This window comes from Phalacrocorax carbo, chromosome 4 (assembly GCF_963921805.1).
Source record: "Phalacrocorax carbo chromosome 4, bPhaCar2.1, whole genome shotgun sequence".
Classification (NCBI taxonomy): domain Eukaryota; kingdom Metazoa; phylum Chordata; class Aves; order Suliformes; family Phalacrocoracidae; genus Phalacrocorax; species Phalacrocorax carbo.
The window spans coordinates 63,749,488-63,773,297 of record NC_087516.1 but is presented as its reverse complement, the minus strand read 5'-3'; the positions used below and the strand labels follow the sequence as shown (position 1 = coordinate 63,773,297).

General features: G+C 44.3%; 1 protein-coding gene across 3 annotated transcripts; it reads left to right on the top strand.

The window, feature by feature from the left end:
- The first annotated feature begins 458 nt into the window (after window positions 1–458).
- SETD7 (SET domain containing 7, histone lysine methyltransferase) lies at window positions 459–23,687 on the top strand. 3 transcript variants are annotated; one of them, XM_064450199.1, is made up of 8 exons: window positions 459–592; window positions 5,806–5,935; window positions 10,785–10,986; window positions 12,866–13,055; window positions 14,673–14,754; window positions 15,887–16,004; window positions 16,298–16,455; window positions 17,455–23,687. In XM_064450199.1, exons 1-8 carry the CDS (start codon window positions 553–555, stop codon window positions 17,633–17,635), a joined length of 1,101 nt encoding a protein of 366 aa, XP_064306269.1. In that variant the 5' UTR covers window positions 459–552; the 3' UTR covers window positions 17,636–23,687. The 3 variants fall into 3 exon arrangements, 2 of the variants coding, with proteins under 2 accessions (XP_064306269.1, XP_064306270.1); XM_064450200.1 differs by having other exon boundaries at window positions 17,436–17,524; XR_010372737.1 differs by lacking the exons at window positions 14,673–14,754; window positions 17,455–23,687 and having other exon boundaries at window positions 16,298–16,435.
- Window positions 23,688–23,810: the final 123 nt, after the last annotated feature.

Below are 23,810 nucleotides of genomic sequence, written 5' to 3'. Positions count from 1 at the left end.
CTACAGATGTGGAGCAGCAGTTCGAGGGCGCTGTGCTGACCCTGTGCAAGACGAAGCTCCCGAGGTGGCCCAGCGCCGGATGGGTTGGGGTTTTCCTGCCGTCTGTGCCGCTTTGTGCCATTTTAGGAACGTTCTCCGGCAGCAATGAAGGCTTTCCTCGTGCATTTGCTTGAGCACGACGTGCGCCCCCTCAGCCTGGGCCTCGCACGCGTGCGCGGGGGGATGCGGGGGGATACAGGCGGACCCGCGGCGCCCGCCGCCGCTCCCCCCCGCAGGTGACTTTGGGGGTAGACCCACACCCGACCCCGCCGCCTCCCGCACCAGCCGCCATTTTGCTGCGGAGCGACACCGCCCTCAACCCCCTGTCCCCCCCCGCCCTTCGGGCAGGCGCCGCGCGCAATGGCCCCGCCCCCGCCCCGCCTCTCCCGGGGGCGGGCGGGACTCCGGGGCGGCCCCTCCCTCAGGGGCGGGAGGAGGCGGGGCGGTGCGCGCGCGCCCGCTGGGGTTACCGCGGCTGCGCCCCCGCCTGCCGCCGTCGCCACCGCCACCGCCATGGACAGCGACGAGGAGACGCTGGAGGAGACCGTGGAAGGTACTTGCCTGGGGGGGTGGCGGCGGCGGCGGCGCCGCGGGTGCCGGGGGGCGTGGATCGGCAGCGGCGGCGGCAGCCCGAGAGGGGCGCCCGGGACCGGCGGCAGCGCATGACATCAGCGGGCTTATGCAACGGCCGCCGCCGCGCACGTGGCGGTGTGTGACCGGTGAGGCGGGTGGGGGGCAGCGCTTGGGCGGCGGCGGCGGCCCTGAGCGCGGCTGAGCCCGGCGGTGACGCTTGCCCCGCTCTTGATGCGGACACACGCACACCTTTCCCCCCCCCCCGCCCCTGATGGTGTGCTGCCGTGGCTGCCGTGTCCCTTTGCCCCCGCCCCGAGCCGGTGCCGGCGGTGTCGGGCCCCCCGCGCGTTCCGCCCGCCGCAGCCGGTGCGCCCTTTGCGGTGTGTACGGCGGGCCGTCGCCCTGCCCTGTGCTCGGGGCCGCCGCCTCTCCCGCCGCACGGTGCCGGCGCCGGGCTGCCCCTTCCCCTTCCCTGCGAGCCGCCCTGCAGGCCGCCTGCCCGAGTCTCCTTTAGCCCGGCGGCGAGGCAGTGGAAGAGGAGCCCTTCCTCCCGGAGCTCAGCTGGCTCCTTCGGAGGCGGTTCGTGTGCTGGGGTACACCTGTCCTTAGCGGGTACTCTGGGCGGTCCCTCCCGCAGGCCACGGTTCCGTTAGTGCAGAAGGAAAAGGAAAATAAATCAGCAACCGGAGGAAGTAACCGTGGCCATGTACGTGGGCAGCGGAGCCGGAGTCGAGTCACCCGCGTCGGAACGGGGAGGCCCATCTCACGGGCAGCGTGCACCCCCCTTTTGTGCCAGCCTTCTATGAGCTGAGAACTAACCCTTTAAGAGTTTTTAAAACAGAGGCACACGCTTCTGGAAGGCATCGCTAATGGAAAGCCTGGCAGGCAGCGATGCGACTCAGCAAGGCGCTGTCATCCTGCGGGGCGGCTGGGAGCACGGCGCGGGTTTGCCTCGTGCAGCTCTCGAGCGAAGCGTGCCCGCCGTGCGTGGAGGCGCCTGCTCCCCCACGGAGCCTCGCGGGGCATGGGCCTGTCGGAAGGAAGGGGCAGTCCAGGATTTGCGGCCGTCGGGATTAAGCACACAAAGTCAGGAGCTGCCTGTGACAAGGTGCCGGTAATTCCCATCCCTCGGTGGTGGGCTGTTTGTATCTCGTGGCAGGAGGATTAGGCCTCGTAGCGCGTTTCTCCAAAGAAGACATCGAGCGCAGCAGCTGAGTTTAACAACAGATACGAGCTAAGCAGCTGCTGCTAGGATCTGGATTTATTGTCTAGGTATGTGGTAACAGAGCCAAAGTGAAGCTTTGTTGTGGAAAGCGTGGTTGTGAGGGGAGTGAGATTCTTCAGGCGAAGGGTGCTATGGATGAGGTGTGCCCTGTGCCCTAAGAGATGTGTCTTTTCCCCTCCCTTTCCTCCCTGCTCCTCAAATCTGTGGATTGCAGTTATGTCTTGGGCATAGTTTTGGCACTCATATCGCAGGTTAAAGCGTTCTGCCATATCGTGGACTCGCTTAGCATTTCTCTGGGATAAGGAAACGAGTTTTTAAAGCATATGCTGTTCAGCAGTGTATATGAGAGTATGTGTTTTTCTGAGTGATACAGAAGCGGGGCACTGTTTGGGGGGGAGAAGGCTGGCTGGGCGTTTTTGCACTTACCCAAAGATAGTTAGAAATATGACACAAATCAGCACTTTTTTTTTTTTTTTTTGCAGGGTGGGGTGGGGTTGGTTTATTGTTGTTATTCCGAAAACACCCATCTGGGATCTTTGTGGCCAGAATCTTTTACTGATGATGCACACTGTAGGTCTTCTGTTAAGTAATAGTAATACTGACAGTAAAGGGCTTTTATCTTTGGTTTGTATACATGAGTGTGTTTGGTAAGTGGCCCCATCGTGCTGCATTGTGAGCTAGCCCCTATTGGTGTAATTCATTTTCTTGAATAGTTCATGGTCTGAGCTTAAAAGGAGATCTTGAGAGACCCTTAAAGGAGGAACAGAAGCGAGGTTTTACAGTAATTTAAAAATATGTTTAGACATTTTGGGTTTGTTTTGACAAATGGAGGAGAGAGGCGAGGAAGGGAAGTGGAACACTCTGTTTTGCTGCCACTGAAATAATGAGGATTTTTTCCATTGACTTCATCTGAAACAGAATCAGAGCCTAAGGCCTCAGCTATGTAGGAAAAGTTGCATCTATGTAATTAAACTTGAAATTGCTTTTTGTCCCCCTATTGACTAAGAGAGACTGAATGTCTCTTGTTTTGTTGGGGTGGGGGAAATTCATTTTTTTTCAGTAGGGGAAGATCTCTGGCATATTAGAAGAATTGGATTCTTTGTACTATGGCTGAGATTAAGACTCTGTATAGAGGCCATGGGATCAAAGCTGGCCATTTAAATCTCTGGGATAGTCTGCATCCCACTGTGCAAAAGTCCTGACATGTGTGCTGTGTATAAGCATGGCAGCTTTTGTGTTGGGCTTTGCATTCCAGCAAAATCTTGACAAAACTGAATAGCCACGGAGACAAAGTTGCAAGGGGTTTTGGGTGGGATTTTGGGTTGGTTTTGTTTTTAATAGTATAATGTACCAATACTGTCAGTATATTTTTTTTAAGCCAAGCATTTCATAAAAGTTTTGCTTCATAGTGAGGGGAAAACTGGTACTGTATTGTTTAGGGTTTCTTAACTTATACCAGTATACCATTCCCATATTGATAAAACTGGGGCCTTTAATTAAAACCATAAATCTTGACGTAGTTGTTTTTGTTCTAAAAGAGGTGTTCATGAGAAATGAGAAGGGTCCCAACTGAATGGGAGGAAAAAAAAGCATTTCTTCTGTTTGGAATGAGCAGCATGCTGCCCTTTCTGTTTTAAAGGGTTCCTCTTCTAAGTTATTAAAAACCTTTAGCGGTGTAGCTTTTTTTGTCCCCTATTTTTGCTCTCTCTTTTTATGCTCTTCTCTCAGCTTGGGCAATAAGCAGTGTCTGATTGGTTTTATTAACTTTTTAAACTTGTAAATGTGTTCAATCTAGCGTGGACTGAGAACTTCATTTAAAAGCGTGGTGATGTTTTGAGAGGTGGGTTGCTACCCCGAGAGGGGCAGGTCAGCTCCCAGCCACCCAGCTCTCTGCCTTGGTGGTGGAGTGCGGGGTCAGCCTCCTGAACAAGCAACAAAACAATGAAGGGAAGAATTTTCAGCCAGCTTAGTGACTTGTGCTACTTGCAGAGGGTACTAGGCAAGTGCCAGAGCAGGTGCGAGAGAAACTTTGGGGAGCACGCAGGGGAAGGGTGGAGGAGGGAAGCTTGACTTTTGTATGAGTTCAGATATCTCACCATTATCTTCTCCTGTACACCTTTCTAGGTGCGTTTCCATACTCAGTGTAATGAGTGCAGGAGATGGGTAATAAATCTGCACAGCCTTACTTGGTTACTTGGAGGCACATTCACTTAACTCTGTCTTTGTCTCTCTCCTTTTTTTTTTTTTTTTTTTTTAATTACATTTTACTTTGAGATAGACAAAAGCTTGGAAATATATCCTGACAAAGCATACTGTGCTGTATGGTATTCTTCTGTCAATCATTCTGGTATTAAAAGGCTAGGGCAGATTGTGTGCCTCATGGGAGAGGACTTCTTACCCAGATGCTGCCCCACATCCTCACCATGCTCTATCTGTGGTGTCCCTGAGGGGCTGTGAGGCATCCCAAGGAAGCAATACCTTATGTTGATGTGAGAAGAATATGTGGGTGTATGTGTGCCCCCTGAGTACCCTTGTCCCCGCAGAACCCTGTGGACCTGTTGCAATCGGGGCACAAATAGATAGACTTCTGAAGCCACATGGGTGTCTGGCTTTTCCCACTGCTGTCTGTACAGCTTGTTTTCTCTCTGGGCATAGGACTCAAGGTTTGGTAATACTGACGTGCCTCTTGTTGCCTGCATTAGCCTGGGCTGTAGTTGCTCCTGCTCACACTGGAGTTTGTTTCTGCCTTTCCATAGGCGTTTTGAACCTTTTCAGTGTAGGGCAAATTTGGTCAGGGAAGACCTTAACCCAAAGCCTGTAGAAGTAGATGCGAGTGCTGTCTCTCATCTCTAATAGGCTTTGTACTCATCATCAAGAGACTTGGGGGATCAGAGGTCAGTTTTCATTTAGAAATGTGGAAGAGCATAAATATGCGCTAGCTTTTATTTATTTGTCAGTTTTCATGCAAAATTTATACCTGCTAAAATGTCACGATGGGAGCTTGTTACACCTGCACCTGGTGTGTCACTGTGCTGAAAGCAGCCCTGCTGAGCTTGACATCTTCATTTGCAGTCGGAGCAGGGTTCTGCTAGCGCAGTGCTAAGGGCTTCAAGTTCACACAGGTAAACAGGACAATAACAATTGTTTAAAACACTCTTCTTACATTCTCTTTTGGCTTTGAAGAGGTAGATAGAGACACAATAGGAGCCTTATTATGCTTTACGTTTATCAGAGTTGGCCAGTTGTATTCTGTAAAATACAGACCCACGCAGATGAGCATCCAAGTGTGTCACCCCTCTGCTTTCCCTATGTGCAACAGCTGTAATTAAGAAAACTGATACGGCTAGGAAAGGGGACGGGATTGGGGGTGTAATGTGAACAAACCAGAAAGGCACTAGAGAGCAGCATTTAGAATATGAAATAGCAATTTGACATACTGCAAGGGTATATAGATATGACAAACTTTGATTTCTTTAAATTCATCTGGATATAGCTACGAGGTGGCATACCCACATTGTTGTAAGACATGTATTTATCAAAAGAACAAACTAAACCTTTGCTTACTCAGTGGATTGAAGTCTAGAGCTATTCTGTTCTCACCAGGAAATACATATTTTAGATAAAGAATTATTATATTTTTGAAGACATATATTAACAGAAGATAGAGTAGTATGAACCTTCTTTCTGTTAGAACATGGTTTTTTGCTTGTTATTCTCGTCTGTCTCTCATCCCTTTCTTTCTATCCAGACCCTTTTTATTTTTCTCTTACACGAAGTGTGTTACACAAGTACAGACTTCAGTTGTACTGAATCTCCGATCACTGTTCCTAACAGAAATGTTTTGATGCGGATTACTGTTTTGTACTAGGGAGCTATTGCGTTTCAAGCGTCTACATAATCAGAACAGGTTTGCAATTTTATATCATGTTTAATGTGTTCTTTTGTTCTTTGTCTGGACTTTATTTCAGGGCATCTAGATGATGATGGGTTGCCACATGGATTCTGTACAGTCACCTATTCATCGACAGACAGATTTGAGGGAAACTTTGTGCATGGAGAAAAGAATGGCCGTGGCAAGTTCTTCTTTTTTGATGGAAGGTAGGCACTGACTGTTCAATTTTACTTCTATATTCTGCCTCCTGCTTGCAGTGATACAAAACTAATCTACATTGATTGTATGCTGCTGAGTTTCTGGATGAGCTTTCTCATTAAAAACTGTATTGGGAAAATTTATTTACGGCTGCTGTAGCCATGCCTTTGTGGGATTGGGGGATTTTTATGTAACATGATGCCTGGAGTGGTTTCCTGGTGGGAGGATGCTGTGGTGTGAGCTCTTTTAGCACTGTGGAGTTACGAACTAATTAGAGACCATAAGAAGTGGGAGGTGCTCAGGGCTAATGGAAACCATGCTGACAGTGATTTGGGCCACAAAGTCCAAATCCATAACTGCAGGTGGAATTCTTTGTTTATCTTATAGCCCTAAACAGAGACTACAGCTGGACTGGGAGCTCCCTGTGCCAGACCTCACGTGCAGGCGCAGGACCTTGTTAGAAAGGCTTACCCCCTGCTTGGTCTTGGGAATTTTTTAGTGGTTAAAGGACTGAGTTAAATATGGTTTTGTTCCCAACTCTACCTAATCATCTGCAAGTTGCTTGTGGCCTGATGTATTTTAAGAAACCCCCTATAATTTCCCCTCTTCACTGGAATTGTGACAGTGAAATTGGGCTAGTCTGTGCCTATGCATGTGTTTTCATCTCAGGTCTTCATTATGAACACCTTGTATGTCGTCTTTCTTTCTGCATTTCTTTCTGCAGTTGCTCAGAACTTCCTCTAAAGGAGCAGCAGATGTATAAAATGACATGATTCTTCATGGTTTTGCAGCTGTTGGTGGCACTATGAATAGCAGCAGTTAAACTGACAGTCGTGCCGGGTCTACTCTCCTCCTGCTCAGAGAACTTCTGAGCAGGAGCAGAGGTATTGTGCTGTCTCAGTGAGTCAGCTCCTTGTCTGTACTCGCCTTTGCAATTGCTTCATACTGGGGATTGTGGTTTTTTTTTTCATGAGAAAGATAATATATTTATTCAGTTATGCAGAAACTGATCAGGCCTCCAAGCTTGGATGAAGAAAAATCCCCACTGTTGTTGGTAATGGGCTTATTAAATCTTGTATGAGTAGCTGAAAATCAGTACTGCCCAGCAGCTGACCTCTCTAAAACAGCCCTTTTTTTTTTAAGTTGGCAGGCAGTGTCTCTATGGACACATGTACATAACGCCTCTGTGCTTGTTGATCTCAGCACAGCAGTTGCTGATTGTACAGTCAGAGAAACTGACCCACTATGTTGTTTGTAGGGCTGCTCCTCCAAGTAATCCAGGGTACAGGCAGTGCTCTGTAGGAAAACTGAGGCTGCTGCTGAGCCTGTTCTGTACCCCTTCAGTGTTGCCAAGTCTCCCTTTTTTTTTTTTTTTTTAAATTTTCATAGCCCTTAAAAAAATGGAAGAGTTGGCTACTGTATGACTTCAGGAACTAGCAGAATGAAAATAGACAAAAATAGTCTGTAATGTGGCTTTAGAAAATGGGATATTTTTATAAACTGCCCTAAGCTTATCTTAATTTAGCTAAAGCAGCCTTAACTAGGCAGTGACTACTTACTAAAGATGTTGCAATTTACCTAGCTATGCCCAGCTGGCAAGAGTAAGCCGCTTTCTGAAGTGGATGGTTCAGGTGTCCTGATGTGTTGCAGGAGGAATGACCTGGCATAAACCAGGGCATGCTGTTTCCCTTAACTGTGCCATGGGCAAGGCTGAGTGTTTATGAAGAATAGACATGGGTTCCCAAAAGGTCTCAAAACACCTGTCCCCTCGCAGTATTGTGTGCTTCAGTGCAGTAAGTTAGCTAGTTTCAGTGTTCCTGGATCCATTTCTCTCACAGGCTGCTGGTCGAGGCTGACAGCTGAACTGCTGTAGGTCTGCTGTTTGGGAGTAGCTGAGTCCTATCAGTCACTGGACTGTCAGCAGTGTAAGCATTGTCATTTTCTGGGCATTGGGAAGTAGGATTGGCTGCGTTGCTGCCTCAGTGAAAATTTTTCCCTTTACTGGAATAGCTGCGCCCTTCCTGTTGATTATTTAAGGGAGTGAAAACCTGGAATCAAGTACCAGTTGTTTTTTTCCTCTCCCTTTAAAAATCCAGCAAAAGCCAATTTATTCTTTTAGAGAGAGAAGTTTCACCTCCAGCTGGGGTCACATACTTGAGCTTTCATTGGTGCTAACACTTGCTGGGGTGCATTTTACGAAACACTTTGTGCAATAACTGCGAGCCTGGGAGCTGTGTTTGGCACAGAGCTGCAGCTGCTGTTCTCCCTTAGCTAGAAACTCTTAAACTGACATCTCTCAGAACACAGTAGATAAAGGTATTATTTTTAAGAAAGTTTTCAGTGTTCCCATATAGAAGGAAAGGTGGGAGATCAGGGAGTGAGGGATGAATGGATCAGGGTCTATAGATGTAACTTAATACCTGGAAAGATTGCAGTAAGTATTTCACTGTGTCCCTGTCCCACCCCCCCGCCCCAACTCTGGTTTATTTTTCAGGTAGTAGATATCCTAGATCTCCTCTAGGCCTGGTGGATAATGGGAAGAGAGTACATCTGATAAATCTTGACTTGAGTAAAACTTTACATTATCACAGATATGATAGTCTGAGAAGCAAACCGGAGAAATATAGGCGAGTTTGTATTAATACAATTTTTGTTTATGCAAGACACAGAAGCAATTTATTCCTCCTTGTGCTGGTCAGGTCTTAGCTGCAAGCATTGTGTCTGGCTGCAGACACCATATACTTTGAGAACTTAGAGAGAGAAGTTGGGAGCAGGGTGGAAATAACTCAAAAACTGAGAAGTGTAAAAGTTTCAGAAAACCTGACTTTTTAGGCTAGGTTGAAAGACACGGAATTCTTTCTTTAGGTATCTTTCTTTTGATTTCCTTAGATGATATGAGAGTAGAAAGAGATGGATCTTTTGGACGTTGTTTGGAGCCTAATACATGGAAAGAAAGCCTACGAGATTTGAGTTACAGTTAAAAAAAAGATATTTTTTCCAGTGCTGAAGCACTGTTGTAATTTAGCAACCTGTTAACTTCAACTAATATCATTACAGGTAACAAGAAGGTTTTTTGGTCTGTTTCCTTACATAAACTGGGGGTGGCTACTTCTTTTGAAGAGTAATCCCACATGTGGACTCTGTGTGTGTTGCTAGCTACAATGAAATTAAAATATGGTGATCTGTGATTAAACTAGAGGAGAAAGTGGTGTCAGTTATAGTTGTAAGTGCACAGGGCTCTGGTCACAGAGCTCATCTGCTCTGATCCTTCCCTGTGCTGGGGTGCCGTAGCTGTCTGTGAAGCTCTGTAGCAACCTGGATCAAGAAATTAATCTGACTGAAAAGGAAAATAGGTTTCCTGCCCCTTCCTGCTCTGTGTCTGGTTTGCATTGAGGCTTTTACTGTGGTGTATTTTCCCAAGGAAACCTCAGCCAGCTTGCCCAAATTATGTAAAAACAGAAAGTGAAGCTTTAGAGACAAGAAAGTTAGCTCTGAGAAAACATTCCTCCTACAACTCTTGAAAATCTGTTTTGTAAAGTTTTGTAAACATGTAGAGTCATGTGCTCCCAGACACTGTTTGGGCTTATACCTTAGGTGTCTGCATCAGAAAAAGAATTATGTAGTGAAAGTATGTGTACTGCCGCTGGCTGTTAGCTAAACATGCTGGGGTAAAAGCTAAACAGTTTGTATTTCCTTATGCGGGTTCTAACCTGAGAAAGAAATAACTCAGTAGATCCTTTTTTACAGTTATGCTTTTGTTCTTTGTGGTTTATCTCATCCGCCTTTTTTTAAAGAAGGGAGGCCAAGCAGATTGCAAGGTATTATTGTGCCCCGTCTAAAGGGTTTGCAAGACAAAACTGAAGTGAAACGTTTCTTTGTTCATACCCAAGTGCAGCACTAGTTCTGTTTGACAGGCTGTGTTCCATTTTTATAGAAATACATGAAAAATGACAGTGCTTTTACCAAATCTGGTACAGATGGCTGCTAAGTATATCACTAGGGAGCTAACACTGAAGAGGTAAGGAGGCTGCAGTTTGTGCCCTTTTGCGGTCCACCTGTATGGCAGTTCAATTTCATCTCACCAGAAGGATGTCAGTACAGATCCAAACATAGGAGGTAGAAAATCCGAACGTAAGAGTAGCCTGCTTGAGTGATAATTTCTTCATTGACTATGAACATCTGTTCACTGCTGTAATTTGCTACCCCAGCCTACAAAAACTCAGCAATGTTAATTCAGATGAATAATGCTGTGCCCACACAGCGCACCCTGGTGAGAGGACAGTGTAAGTTGTTCTCTGCCTTTGGAGGTTCGTAGAAAAAAGTTTGGGTTTCCATCTCCTTTCCAGAGGAGTCAGGTTTACCTCCCTTTCCTCATGCACCCCTCAAGTTTGGTTGAAACTAGCAAACATGTCAGAGTTTCAGATACGGGGAATAGTGATGCCTGGCTGGGGGCAGAGGAGAGATGCTGGAAGGGGCGTCCCAGCAAGAGAGCCCCGGCAGCTGCCGCTGAGCCTTTCAGCATACCTTTCAGTCTGCCTGCGCATAGCTGTGCCCTGCAACAGCTGGGGCTCTTGGGGAGAGGCCACCAAGACAATGAAGAAAAGCTGCGATCATCGCAGTGGTGGTGAGCATTTCAGGGAGGGTTGTAGGGTACTCAGCAATAGCAAACCAGGCGTCAACAGTTACCTCCTCCAAGGACCAGATTTTCTTGAAGGTCTCCTCTAAGCCTCTCTGTACCAGTAATATGTGGAATGATGAGCAGAGGAGCAGGGTTGTCCTGTGCCTCATGTCGAGGCTTTGGGCTCACCTCTTAGAGAGGTGAGTAGGCTTCTACTGCTTTCTTTCTCTCTTTACCAGCACCCTGGAAGGGTACTATGTTGATGATGCCCTGCAAGGCCAGGGAATCTACACTTATGAGGATGGAGTGGTCCTTCATGGCACGTATGTGGATGGAGAGTTGAATGGACCAGCCCAGGAGTATGACAGTGATGGAAGGCTGATATTCAAAGGGCAGTATAAAGACAACATTCGACATGGAGTTTGTTGGATTTATTACCCGGTAAGCCTGACCACCTGCTCTCTTTATTCCAAAATAGCACCATTATGTACCTTTCTTTCTTCCCCAGCTGAAACAGATATCCACCATGACCCAGCTATCCAAAAGTCAACACACAGAAATCAGGGTGGAAGTTCTCTGCATTCTCATTTTGGATAATCCCAACATACAGTTAAACCTTTCCAGTATTGAATGTTTGCCCAGGTAGACAGGATTCAGCAAGGCTGTGAGATGCCTCCACTATTTTCATCTTCCAGGGAACCCAGCCCCTTGGAAGTGCATTTCTGTGTAACTCCTTGGGAAGGGTGAGCTGGGGATTTTGCCGCTTCGTAGTGCTGACTGCAGGTGAGGACCATGGGAGCCATGCAAGCTATTGCAACCTGCTGCTCTTAGTTAACTATGAGGGGAGACTTTGGCCACTTCTGCAGGGTATGTTGTGAAGTCTGGCTTCCCCCAACAAATCAGATGTAGATTTTCTTTCCTAAATTTTAATTCCTATTCAGCCTTACACAACATGCTCAACTTGAACCTTTCAATCTTTAACTTCTGCTGAGGAAGGTGAAACATCTGCATGTAATTAAGCTGCTGGTTAGAACCCAGTCTATTTCCATGCTACATACTGCACATACTTTAGTTGTAGATTAATGCTCACGTTGGCTGTTCATTTTATTTGTTTTCACTATTGCGGTTAAGGATGTGTGTTAGAATCAACAAATGCTTGGTATATGCTGCCAAACAAGTGGCAGTTTGTCGGTTCTAGTGTATAAAATACACACAGCTGGCCCTTCAGGTCGTTTGTCTCCTGTTTCATATTCCAGCTGACAAAGTGTTGCTGTACCTTCTGGAACTGTGGATATTTAGAGGTTGTTTATCATTATCATCTTGCCAGACTAAAGGATGCAAGGTGAAACCTTTGCTGTGGAAGTAATTGTTTATGCGTGGTTGGGTGCACGCTGCAATGTACACAAATGTTTACGCAAACTTAAGGTTCGGTATTCCTTAATATGGTATGTTTGAAGCTCTTTCATCCTTGGAATTGGACAAAATGATGCCACTCTGAAACAGAGTCTGTGCGCAGTGATCTTCATCTAAATTGGTCTGTTTCCATATCACACCTGCTGTTTTTGCTCCAGGGCATTATTTGAAGATGTTTCCTTGTCCTTTGTGAAATAAACACCTGAAGTCATTAGACCTGTGCTAATCTATGCATCTCACTCTGCAATTCTGTAAATAGACCTAACAGGAGTTGCAGGCAAATCGCAGATGGCAAAGCCCAGGGCTAAAATATGTAATGCTTAGAGAGGAAAAGTGTTGCTGATGATGGCTTTCAGCAAAAGTTCTTCTTGTCGAGTACCACCTGACATCATGGAGAAGGCTGGGGACAAATTCTGCAGTCATCCAGCAAATATTTTTTATTTTTTTTTTTAAATAGCTCAAGTCTTTTGATGTACCATGAATTATCAGTGAAGTTACCACACAGCAAGGCAGTGTGGTAACTTTTCCTTTCCTCCAGCACAATATTATAGAAGGAAACTCAGACGAAGTTTCTGTGTGGCTTTGAGCCTCGGTTCGCAGACTGTTCACGTAAAAACTTTGTCGGTTGAAACTCTGTGTGTGTGTCACATGGAAGGAAAGACCCTGGGTTTTGCCTATTTTGAACAACATAGAAAACTCCGTTCATTTCTTTTATCAGTTTTACCCTGACTGGAATACCCCAGCTTCTCCATGTGTCTGTTTCTCACTCCTTTTCATGATCTTACATCTGAACTTACTGTAGCTTAGATTGCTTCTTTAAAAAATTGGGAAAAATCTTTTTCATTTACTGAAGATAGTAAAGTATAACTAAATGCTCTGCCTTTTTCTTTCTTGCCCGTGCTTTCAGGATGGCGGCAGCCTTGTGGGAGAAGTGAATGAAGAAGGGGAGATGACTGGAGAGAAAATAGCCTATGTGTACCCTGATGGAAAGACTGCATATTCTGGAACGTTCATAGATGGAGAAATGATAGAAGCAAAACTGGCAATGCTGACATCTGTAGAGGACGGGAAACCTCAGTTTGAAGTAGTACCAGGCAGTAAGTTCAGCTAACACAGAAACTTGTATTCCTGCTGCCAGCCCTTTGCTGCAAACAGCTCGGTTTCTATAATGTTTCCCATTAGAGGCTGTAAAGGCTGACTGTGATGAGAGAATAAGTCTTAAGAGTGAGAAGCACTTTTTCTAAATTATAAAGTTGGACAGAAAGGCACGTGGAACGATTACTTTGCCCTGGGAACAAATGGGAAGTGATCCAGGCAGTGGTGCTGCTGAACTGTATTTCATAACCCTTCACTTGCATGCTCATGGGCACAGTCCTGCTTGTCGCCCTCACCATTGCCGTCTGTGCCAGCATAAAAACCTGCTTAACCGTGTTGATGCTGGCACTGTTACAGGCTTTGTTTTGTTAGTAAAATAACTAAAAGTGGAGAGGGAGGCCATGGTTTGGTTGTAGCTCTGTCATTTGGGTTTGTGCATGGTCTGGCATCTGTGTTAGAGGGCTGAAAGGACACAAGGACTGGAATTAGTGAACTAGATTCAGTTGTTTAACAGTCTGTCTAGTGCCACTGATAGAAAGCGGCTATGAAATGGTTAGGGTCAGGGTGATGCCTTTGGCCCATGTAGCCAGTGCTCCTTCTCCAGGGCACTGGTGGCTTGGGCCTGTAGTTCTGGAGTGATTTTGTTGCTCTGAGGTGTATGCGATGTTTTGGACATGAGTGGGTTAAGCTGGAGACAGGGCTGTGAGTAATAAACAGGGACTATGCTAACACATTTACTGTTTTGCCAGCAAAGGTTGTCTCACTCAATATGAAATAAGAACATAAAACTCAGTAAAAAGGTGTTGAGAAGCAAATGCATGTGACTTTTTTTAAATCTCTCAGTTGTGATAGCAGATCAAAATTTAACTTAAAAGATACCTACTGAGAGTGTACAGTTGTACTTTGTAAATAGGATTGAAATACACTTTGGAGGAAGCTGCCTTTGGCCAGAACAGGTCTTGGACACCAGGGACAATGGCTTTATACCAAACTTTGTAATATTACGGTTTGGGGTGGGGTTTTTTTCCCCGTCTTTTTTCCACCTGCATCTTAAGCTATCTCCCAGATAGTCCTCTGGCAGTTGATTATAGAAGGATGTAAGGATATAAATAGAGCTGTTCCACTGAGTTGCTTATTAATGGCAGGAAATAATTGACTGTAGCAAGTGTGCTTTGTGATTACTGCACATTATCTTCTCGCTGAAGTCTCTTCAGGATTGGGACTAGAAAATGTTTCATATTCGAAATAGTCCAAGATTTTTTAATAAACATTGTGTTACTGAATATATACTTTTAAATTTTGCTTTACTTTTTAATTTTAATTAGAGACCCTGGGAGGGTCAGTTTTGTAAGATTGTCCAGTCCTTTAAAGTTGATAGTTATCACCTTCTTGAGATAAGATTGCTACTGTAGTATATTAAGGGGAAAAATAATCAAGAAACAGTATCTCGCTGAAGACCTTTTACAGGTGCAGTTTTGTAATATCTTTTTTTGGGAACATAACATTTATTTCTTGCAGTCATTAAAATTTAATTTTTGAATGTCTTGATTAAGTTAAGGGTTGCGTGCTTTCAGTACTGCTGATTAGTTTATTTCCTGTGTTGATTTCTGGTTTTTTAGGCCCAGTATACAGTTTTGACAAATCTACTTCATCCTGCATTTCTACAAATGCACTTCTTCCTGATCCTTACGAGTCAGAGAGGTAGGCTTTTTTTTTTCTTCTCCCCTCTTTCAATATTGTCCATATTTCTTCACTGTTACATATTCAGGGCCTAATTTTGCAGACCTTTCTCACTTAAAAATTTTTTTAAAAGTATGTAAGGGTTTGTGAAATGGAACCCATTACTTCACATCAGTCAGCATTAGACTTGATTGTATTTCTTTCTGATTCGTATGATAATATTGCACTCAAGTGGATAGAACACAGCAATAGTTTTTAAGAGATTAAATTAGGATAGTGTCTTGGCATTTCAAAGAGACGTTCAGTCGAGTCCTGGTCTCTGCTAATAGCTCACATCTACAACATTCTGACAAAAAAAGTACGCTGTTCGCTATTTTCTAGGTGCGCAACTAGCTTCAGGTTGCAGTGCGCTGCATTCAGTGTGTCTCGCTGGATGGCATGCGTTGTACAAAGTCTTCTCCTCTCCCTACAGATGTAGCAAAGTGGCAAGAGTAAATCATCAAGCTGGAGGAAAGTGAGATACTGTTTGTGACAACCCTGTAATGTCAAAGCACATTCCTCAGCAATTGTCTTACCGTAGTCAGTCAGTGATACCTCTTCCGTGGCTAGTCCACAACTACACTTTTTACCTAGACTTTTAAGAGGCCTTGCTCTGTATTGTAGTCCTTTACTGATACTCTGAAATATCTAAATAAGTGATTAGTAAAATGCTGGCATAAATTTACATCAAGTGCTTGAAGGTCTAGGGCTTCACCTTGAAAACTCTTGCTCAGTGGAGTAATAATCTGTGCACATATGCTCCAGCAACCTCAGCTTAGTGGGGACCTCTGGGATTCTGGTATGTTGTTGAGGGTGTTCCTGAGTTGAAGCCATTGTTGAGGAGTAATAGTAGATTGGCACTTTAAAAAAACATTATTTTCAAACTAATAGATGAAGTGAGCCCCCACTTCCCGCCAAATCTCCTTTTTGCCAAAACAACAAGAATGTATGGAGGAGAGGAAGGAAGAAGGAGTTGTATCTGGAGGTTTTGAATTATTACTAGTTTTATTATTATATTGAAGTATTAGTCTTTATGCCAGTAGTGTTGTAATAATACTTCTTGAAAATGAAAACTGTAGCCAAGCACTAATTCCACGCTGTTTTCCCCTTGTAGGGTGTATGTTGATGTCTCTCTCATTTCCAGTGCTGGAGAAGGATTATTTTCGAAAATAGCAGCAGAAGCCAGTACGGTTATGTCCTTTTATAATGGAGTGCGAATTACACACCAGGAGGTAAAGGACAGAAAAAAGTCAGTCTGAGTTTTCATTGCTCCTTCTGAAATCTTCTTATAGTAGGACCTTATACCCACCCCCTTCCCACCCTTAAGATTTAACATGATGGAATTTAGTTGGAAGAAAGTGCATGTTCACCTATGTATATATAAAAAAGGGATGGTTGTGGGGATCTTTTTTTCTTAATGACTTACAGGAAAAGCTCTAGTTGCATATATTTGAATGTTTGTTTTCAAACTGCTGGCAAAGGTGACCACTCCACACACATGCTGGATTTTTGCCTTGCAAACTAGGTAGACAGCAGAGACTGGGCCCTCAATGGAAATACAATATCCCTGGATGATGAAACAGTCATAGATGTGCCAGAGCCCTACAACCACGCCGCCAAGTACTGTGCGTCACTGGGGCATAAGGCTAACCATTCTTTCACTCCAAACTGCATCTATGACCCGTAAGTAGAGTCCTGTGTTTCAGAGTGGAAGCTGCAGCCCAGTGGTCTGGGCTCACAGGGTGTTTCTGGGCGGCTGAATGAGGAGCAGCTGGTGGGGCTGGGAGTAATGGGTCCAGGCACCAAAGGAGTTCCTGCTCACCTGCACCAAGTTGGAAACCAGCTGGCATTGTGGGTGCTTGATGTCTCTTGGGAGTTACACCATGGAGTATCTTGAAGTTTGCAGCTGTGTTAATTTTGTCATGAACTTTAGGAGCTGCCTCTTGGTTCTAAAATGCATAAGTATAGCTCTCTTAATCCTAGCTTGGCTAGGACTGCACCATGCTTGCTGAACTACAGATGCTTGACCGGCACCATCAAATGTGCTGTCATTTCTGAAATTCAAAAAATAAGCATCTTGCTGCTCTGCGGTTGGTGCAGAGTACAAGGAAACTTTTGATATATACATATGCTCAAGGGTATAAATATTTTCATACCAATGTATAGACAAACAGATCTGTGGAGATATATATGTAGAACATAGCTTTTCTTCATTAAATAAGCCAGTTTCCTTTACTGTGGGAACCTGGGAGAAGATGTACAGCAGTATGTTATGATTGTTTGGTAGGTAACCTGTACTGAGGAAATTAAGATGAGCGATTTTCCAAGCCCTCCAGTTTCATAATCTGTACTGTTTTCCTGTCATGCAGATGTTTACCTCTGCAAGCCCAAGGCATGTGGCAGTGAATAACTTTGGTTTATTTATGTATTACAAATAAGCAATGTTGCAGGACTGTTGAAAAATTGCAGGTAATAGAGCTCCACAAATCTGTGTTAATTTTTTTTTTTTTGCCCTTATTACTTAAGTCATTACAAGATTGACGCAAAGCAATCTCTACTCATCTGCTATCAGATTGTGTGATATTACTCTGAACTGTGAGTGACTCATGAAACTGTAAAAGGGGCTAACAGAGCCTGTGAATTGACAGCTAAGCCTAGCGAAGGTGTTTATTCTTTGTCTAGGTTTGTTCATCCTCGTTTTGGGCCTATCAAGTGTATCCGTACCATCAGGGCTGTGGAGAAGGATGAAGAGTTGACAGTGGCTTACGGATATGATCACAACCCCGTTGGGCAAAACGGGCCAGAAGCACCGGAATGGTACCAGCTGGAACTGAAAGCTTTCCAGGCTGCCCAGCAAAAGTGAAACAGAAGCTCCTTCTCCATTCAGCAAACTGAAATAGAAACTTGGATCTATGCACTACCTTTATACTGAAAACTGGACAAGCAGGGATTGATTGTTCATGCTGTTGCATCATAACTTTGCATTCTGTGTTAAGAGATAAGTTTCTTGCATACTAACTAGGTTTGACTGTGTTACTCATAGCAGATTTAAAATTAGCTAGTGTTGCACCAGTCTTATCTGGAGAAATTATTTAATATTCTATACGAGACGTGATATACTTTGGTAGCTTCTGCTTTTGCACCATATGCAAAGATGCCAAAAGACTAGACAGAAAACTAAAATGGGTATATCGTTCACTTTTAGTCGGCAGACTTAGTGTTGCTCTCTATCTGCCTAGGCATTATTGTGCAACTGCATTTTGCATATATGCCACTTGTGATGATAACAGTAATATTTTGATATTCTCTAATAGTAGCATAATTTTGCCTTTTTAAACCTTTGATCTGAATCTTGCAATAGAGCAGTTTATTTATTAGCGTATAGGAGGCTGGGTTTTAACTCCCCTTTCCTCTTGTCTGAACGTTGTTCTTTCTACAAATCCTCTTTTGCAGGAGAAAATCCTTTCTAACTAGTGGAAAGGCTTATGTGTGTATGTGAGAGTGCTGTGTGTTGGTCTCTGTGGCTCTCTAAATAGTATAGCAACATGTCCAAATCTAATATTTATCTAGCCTTTACGGCTGGCTTATTTTATTTAATTTATGATTATGACACGCAAATGAAGCTGTTCTTTGCATGAAGATTTTCTGAAAGGAGAAAACGGTTTCACTTTTTGAAGGACTTCCAGAAGTACGTGTTCTGGAAGGCAAGCACGTGACTTGCATTAGTGTCCGTGAGCTGGTTTGTGTATTTCACCTGTTAACGCGGCCGGTTCTCAAGGCACAAATTCTAGCAGTGAGATGCTTGCATCTCACATGAATTCTCTTAAAGAGGGTGTACGTATTTGAGGGCAGGCTGTAGAACTTGGTTAAGGAGCGCTGTACCTTTTGTATGTGTTCAGTTGACAAAGAATATAGCCTTGTAGCCACCTTTTAGTAGTACTGGTTTAAGACACAGTAAATTAATATAGCGTGAGCTATCAAAATACGATTAAAAAAATAGATGTGAAAAGATTGTTTTTGCAAGACAAACAATGAATGTAAAAACATCACTCACTGCTCATATTCAGAAACATCAGTCAATCTATAGCTGCTTTGCAGCCAACAGTGGGGGCTTGTGAACATTCATCTGCAGGGCTGTGTTCTGGGGTTTTTCAGGGGTAGGGAAATTGTGCAGTTTTTCAGATACTGTACTGGTCTTGCCTAATGCTGTATAAGAGAGAAATAATGGATCATCTTGGTCTGGATACCGGAGTTCTTCTGGGACTCCGATGCTCTCTTTTTGGGGTTAGCAGCTTAGGAAAAACTCAAATGCATTTGCAACACTTTCTTTAGATGTTTGTAGTTTAAAAAAAGTTTGTATATATGTAACATAAATGATTTGGAAATCAGACCTACCTTTCTATTGCAACACATTTTGGTTGGTTGCTTGAACGGTTGGAGGGGTCTGGCTGTCTGGGTAGCTAGACATGGAGAATGTATTGGGTTGGTACCTGCAAGTGGAAGGATGAGGTTGCTCTTTTGCGCAGTCTGAGAATCCTTGCTTTGGTACCTGCACCGTTAGGAATTATGAATAAGAACCTTTCTAACCTGGGGCTCTGTTTAGTCCCTGTGACTGATCACAAACCTTTTCCAGCACCTCACCATTTAAGCTTGCACAAAAGCTACTCTGTGCCTGTGTTGGCGGGGCGGGGGGGCAAGCAGGCTCAGGGCTTTTTGACACTCTTCCAGCAGTGTTCTGAATGTGAGCTTTGACACCACCCATCTCCTTGCGCTGGAGACTCAGGCCACAGCTCTGCTTCTTGTCCAAGGCATGTGGCTGGCAGAGGTGACAGCTCAGGGACTCAGCTGAGTGTGCAGAGATGGAACTGAGCCTCACAGGTGAGGGAAAGTTCTGTAGGGCTGATCGGCAGCGCAGCTTCAGAATGAACCTCTAAAAGAAAGAGGCATGTCGTCATGTTTCCCTCCCTGCCCACAGGTCGTTATTTTAGATCATTGCTGTTTCAGGCATTTGCAGAAAAGCGTGCCCCTCTGGTAGGAAGCTGTTGTGTGCATCTTGTGGGTTATTCTGCCAGGACCATGAAGTTTGCAAAGTTGAGGCTTCTGTTGAAGTGCAGGGAAGAGGAGAGGGAAGATACATGACTGAACCCAGCTGTGAATGGATGGTAACTGCTTCCACAGTCTTGATAACCTGCTTTAGACTGCTGGCCTCTTTGTGCTTCCTAGAGAACTGTGCTTAAAATGTTCTGTCTCTAGAGCTCCTTTGGCTTCATTCCTGCTGAGTCTCTGATTCCTCTGCTGTCTCCTCTTTGTGTGGAGTTGCTTATGTTTTAATAGACTTGTCAGTCTTCACGTTGCCTGATTTTTGAGATAAATACAAGATAGGTGCTCTTTGCACATCAGGTTTGAAGGACATCCTAAAATAGGGAAATTCTATGAAAAAAAGGCACTTGAGGTATCCTCTGTTCTCTCAAAAGTTGTTAATTTGGTGACAGTCAAGCAGATTCTCTTACTCTTCTCTATGCTTGTAGCCTGGTAGTATGCCACAGCTGTGGCTATTGTCTCTGTTAGCTCTACAGTCCTTTTTCTCTCTGCTCTGTTAAAATCTATTGGTCCTCCTATAGATCCCTTCTTCAGTGACCAACCTTCTATAAAAGTTGTGATTATAAAGCTGCTTTGGCTTGATTCAGGACCAAGCCTTTTAATTCTTCTTTGTTTTCTTTTTCTTTGTGGTCTGTTAGATTGGAGATGGTTGGGATGGTTTTTACCACTGAGTAGCAAAAGGTCTCAGGGCTCAGTGTGTCCTTCAGAGGTTTTTGAGAGGTGTGCGTTGGCAACCACAGGTTCAAACACAGGTTAGTTACAGAACTCCAAATAATGCCTTAACTTGGTCAACGTATTGCAGCTCAGCTTCTGGGGCTCACTAGATGGCGAGACCAGCTTAGCAAAACTATTTATCAGTAGTAACATGAGACCCACACCAAAACGCAGTTTTAATTTGGAGCAGAGGAAGCGGTCATTTTGCAGAGCAATTTGAGTCCATTGAATGCAGCTGACTATTGGTGAATATGCAATAAGTAAAGAAGCTCCACTTCTTAGAGTCTGGCCAAAGACCCGTCCTGCCGGCACAGAAACTGGAAGAAGAACTGATGCCTGTTAGATGAGCTTGGGTGAGCAGCTGGTTATCAGAGTACCTGTTCTGACTAAAGAATGGCATAAGAGAACCTGGAACTGCTGCTTTTTTCAGGTACAGATCAGTTCCCAACACCTGCCTTTGGTCTGCAGTGCTGCACGTGACTCCTTGGTAACGGGAGTGTTGTTACCTGAGCTCCTTTATGAGAAGGAGCCTATATCAGCCTGTCTCTCTGCCTATCAGACAATCTGCTGATTGTCTCTTTTTAAAAAAAAAAAAAAAAACTTAAATGTATCTTCCTGCTATGACAGCACTGTGTTTTGTCGCCAAGAGTAGAGAAGCTTAGCTTTTGAGAGAAGTGGTTAATCTTGGCGACAAGAGAGCATGAGAAGCTGAGAGCTACCTGCTGCTAGGTCACTCCTCTGGACAAGAGGGAAAAGGGCTTAGGCCTGGGGGGTGTCTCAAGTTGAATCTCGTGCTATAATTTGACTCTTCGGGATCTATCAAAATACCTGATTTTCCTTCACAAATCTGAAAGTTTTTTTCCTTTTTTTTGGGGGGGGGAGGGGGGATAATAATTTTAAAAACTCCTTAACCTATGTAAATACATGTAAGTCTTAGCTGTTGAAAAAGTCAAAGGAAATATGTGGATATGGCTCTTCAATGTGTGGGAGCTGTGACAGCTCTTTGACTTCTTCCACAGTTGCAATGTGCGCTGGGCTGGCCTGTGATTGTTCCCAAGTACAGCTCCTGGGTGACTCGTGCAGGTTTAAAGACCTTTGGGAGGCCAGTTGCTCAGCCTTGCAGGGCTGCGTGTTTCAGGAGCGACTAGGTAGCCTTCACCTTAGTTCAGCCTTTCCAGGTGCAGAGCGTTCAGTGTTGCGCTGCAGTTAGCAGTGGCTCTGGTTTCTTTCCCAGGGCTGTTCTAGTACGCTGCTGGCATGGAAGCAAGAGCACCACTGGGGATTTCTCACTCTCTGCCAGGCACTGGAGCAGCAGAGTAGCCAATGTATCCTGTCTGGTACAAGAAACTGAGAAGTGGAAGTTGCCGCTGTTCTGTTTCCTTCCCAGTTGGCTGCCCTTGCCCTTCAGTCAAAACCGGTGCTCACCACTTTGGTGGTGCCAGAACTGTACAGTGTTGTTTCTGACCCAGAGACCTCTGGGTCTATCCTTTCACTCGATTTGATAGTCTTTTTGGGAAATGCTGCCGTTGCGATGAGGTAACGAGTTGTACAGAGCTGGTTACCTGCTGCTTTGTTTTCCTCTGGCGCAGCAGAATTGCTGGAGCTGTGGGTGCCTGAGGAATTCACCTCCAAGCACTTAAAAAACAAAAACAAACAAACAAAAAACCCCAATTGCTTTGAAAACAATGTTGCTGAAGTGTCTCCTTATCTGCTGGGGTGCTGCATTAGACGCCTCTTCCTCACTTACACCGCACTGTCATATGCTGAGAGCATTTGGGCGAGGAACGCAGGCGTGGGAGCAGCTGTACCTGGGGGTGTGAATGGGCTTCACAGTCACCTGCGCCCTGGGGAGAGCTTGTTCCTTTTGCTTTGTGTACTGGAAATGTGAGAACTGTATCTTTGGACAAAGCATTTCTAAGCGGTCTTATAAGGGATTTTTAAAAAAAAAAAAACAACAAAAGGTGCAAGATTGAGTGCATGTTTACTTGCCCCAGATCAAAGGTTTTTGAACACTAAGGTCACACTATCTGTTGAATGGGCCCTCCTCTTGGCGCTCTTCTGTCTTCAGGCAATTGAAGCTCCTGCCCTCTTTCTCTACCAGTATTACTGTAACTACTTTTTTTTTTTCCAGGATAAATCTATATACAAAAATTCTAAGCAATTAAATGTTCAAGCCATAAAAATCGTGTGGGAAGACCCTCTTCACAAGTTTTAACATATTTGTATGTAAAATGATGTTTGTATGAAATATTTTCATGGTAGAATGAATATTTAAAAAAAAAAAGTTCCAGTAAGATCTAAACCAAATTTGAAAGGATGTCTTTTTGTATGATGCAAGTGTAATTGATTACCAATAAGTAGATAATTTTTTTTTTTTAAGGGGAGATGCAACAAGTGATCTTTACAATTACAAATGGTCGTTTCTGCTATTTGGGAAAGTATTTATGCAGCATTACACATGGCTGTCATAAATAATTGCAATAGCAAGGCCAGTCACATCTTCAGGACATACCTCTCAGCTTGTCCCTCCGTGATAGTGTACAAACAGACCCATCCCTCCTTTCTGCAGATTTCCTCCTAGAAAACCTTCCCTACTCTAACTGTGCTGAATTTAACTCTTGAGCTAAGATCCAGACTAAAATTGTGTGTTACCTAACAGTTTATGCTGGGCCTTCTGCTATTTTAATACTCTTCAGCCCATAATTACTGGGTGTCTCTGTTCTGAAGAACTAAGTGCTAAAGAATAATCCTTGGGGTAAGCTTATGTGTGCTAACAGTTAACCCCGGAGTATTTAACTTGTATACAGTACTTGATAGGTGTTTTATGACATTTGTACTCGAACTATGAGCCTTACTGAACATCTGTAGGTTTATTCATGAATTTTAAAAAATGGATAACTCTAAGAAAGATGTTTACATGAATGATGATTGCCCTTCCTTTGATGTTATGAATGAGGTTTTTATAGTGTGTTTGGGTGTATGTGCAAGGAAGTAAGAAAAATGGGAAAATAGACTTGACACAACATTTGTAATAAGTGAATTTTAAAGATTGCTTTAATTGCGCTATGAAGGCAATGCAGATATTAAAATATTCAACAGAACTGCTGTCTCTCCTTGTTGTTTGTGTGTCATGGTTTTGGGCATTCTCTGATTTCTCCTCGCTTGGGTACTGCAGCCATGGATATTGCCGATGCACAGGAGCAGGGGTTGGTTCACGGTTAACA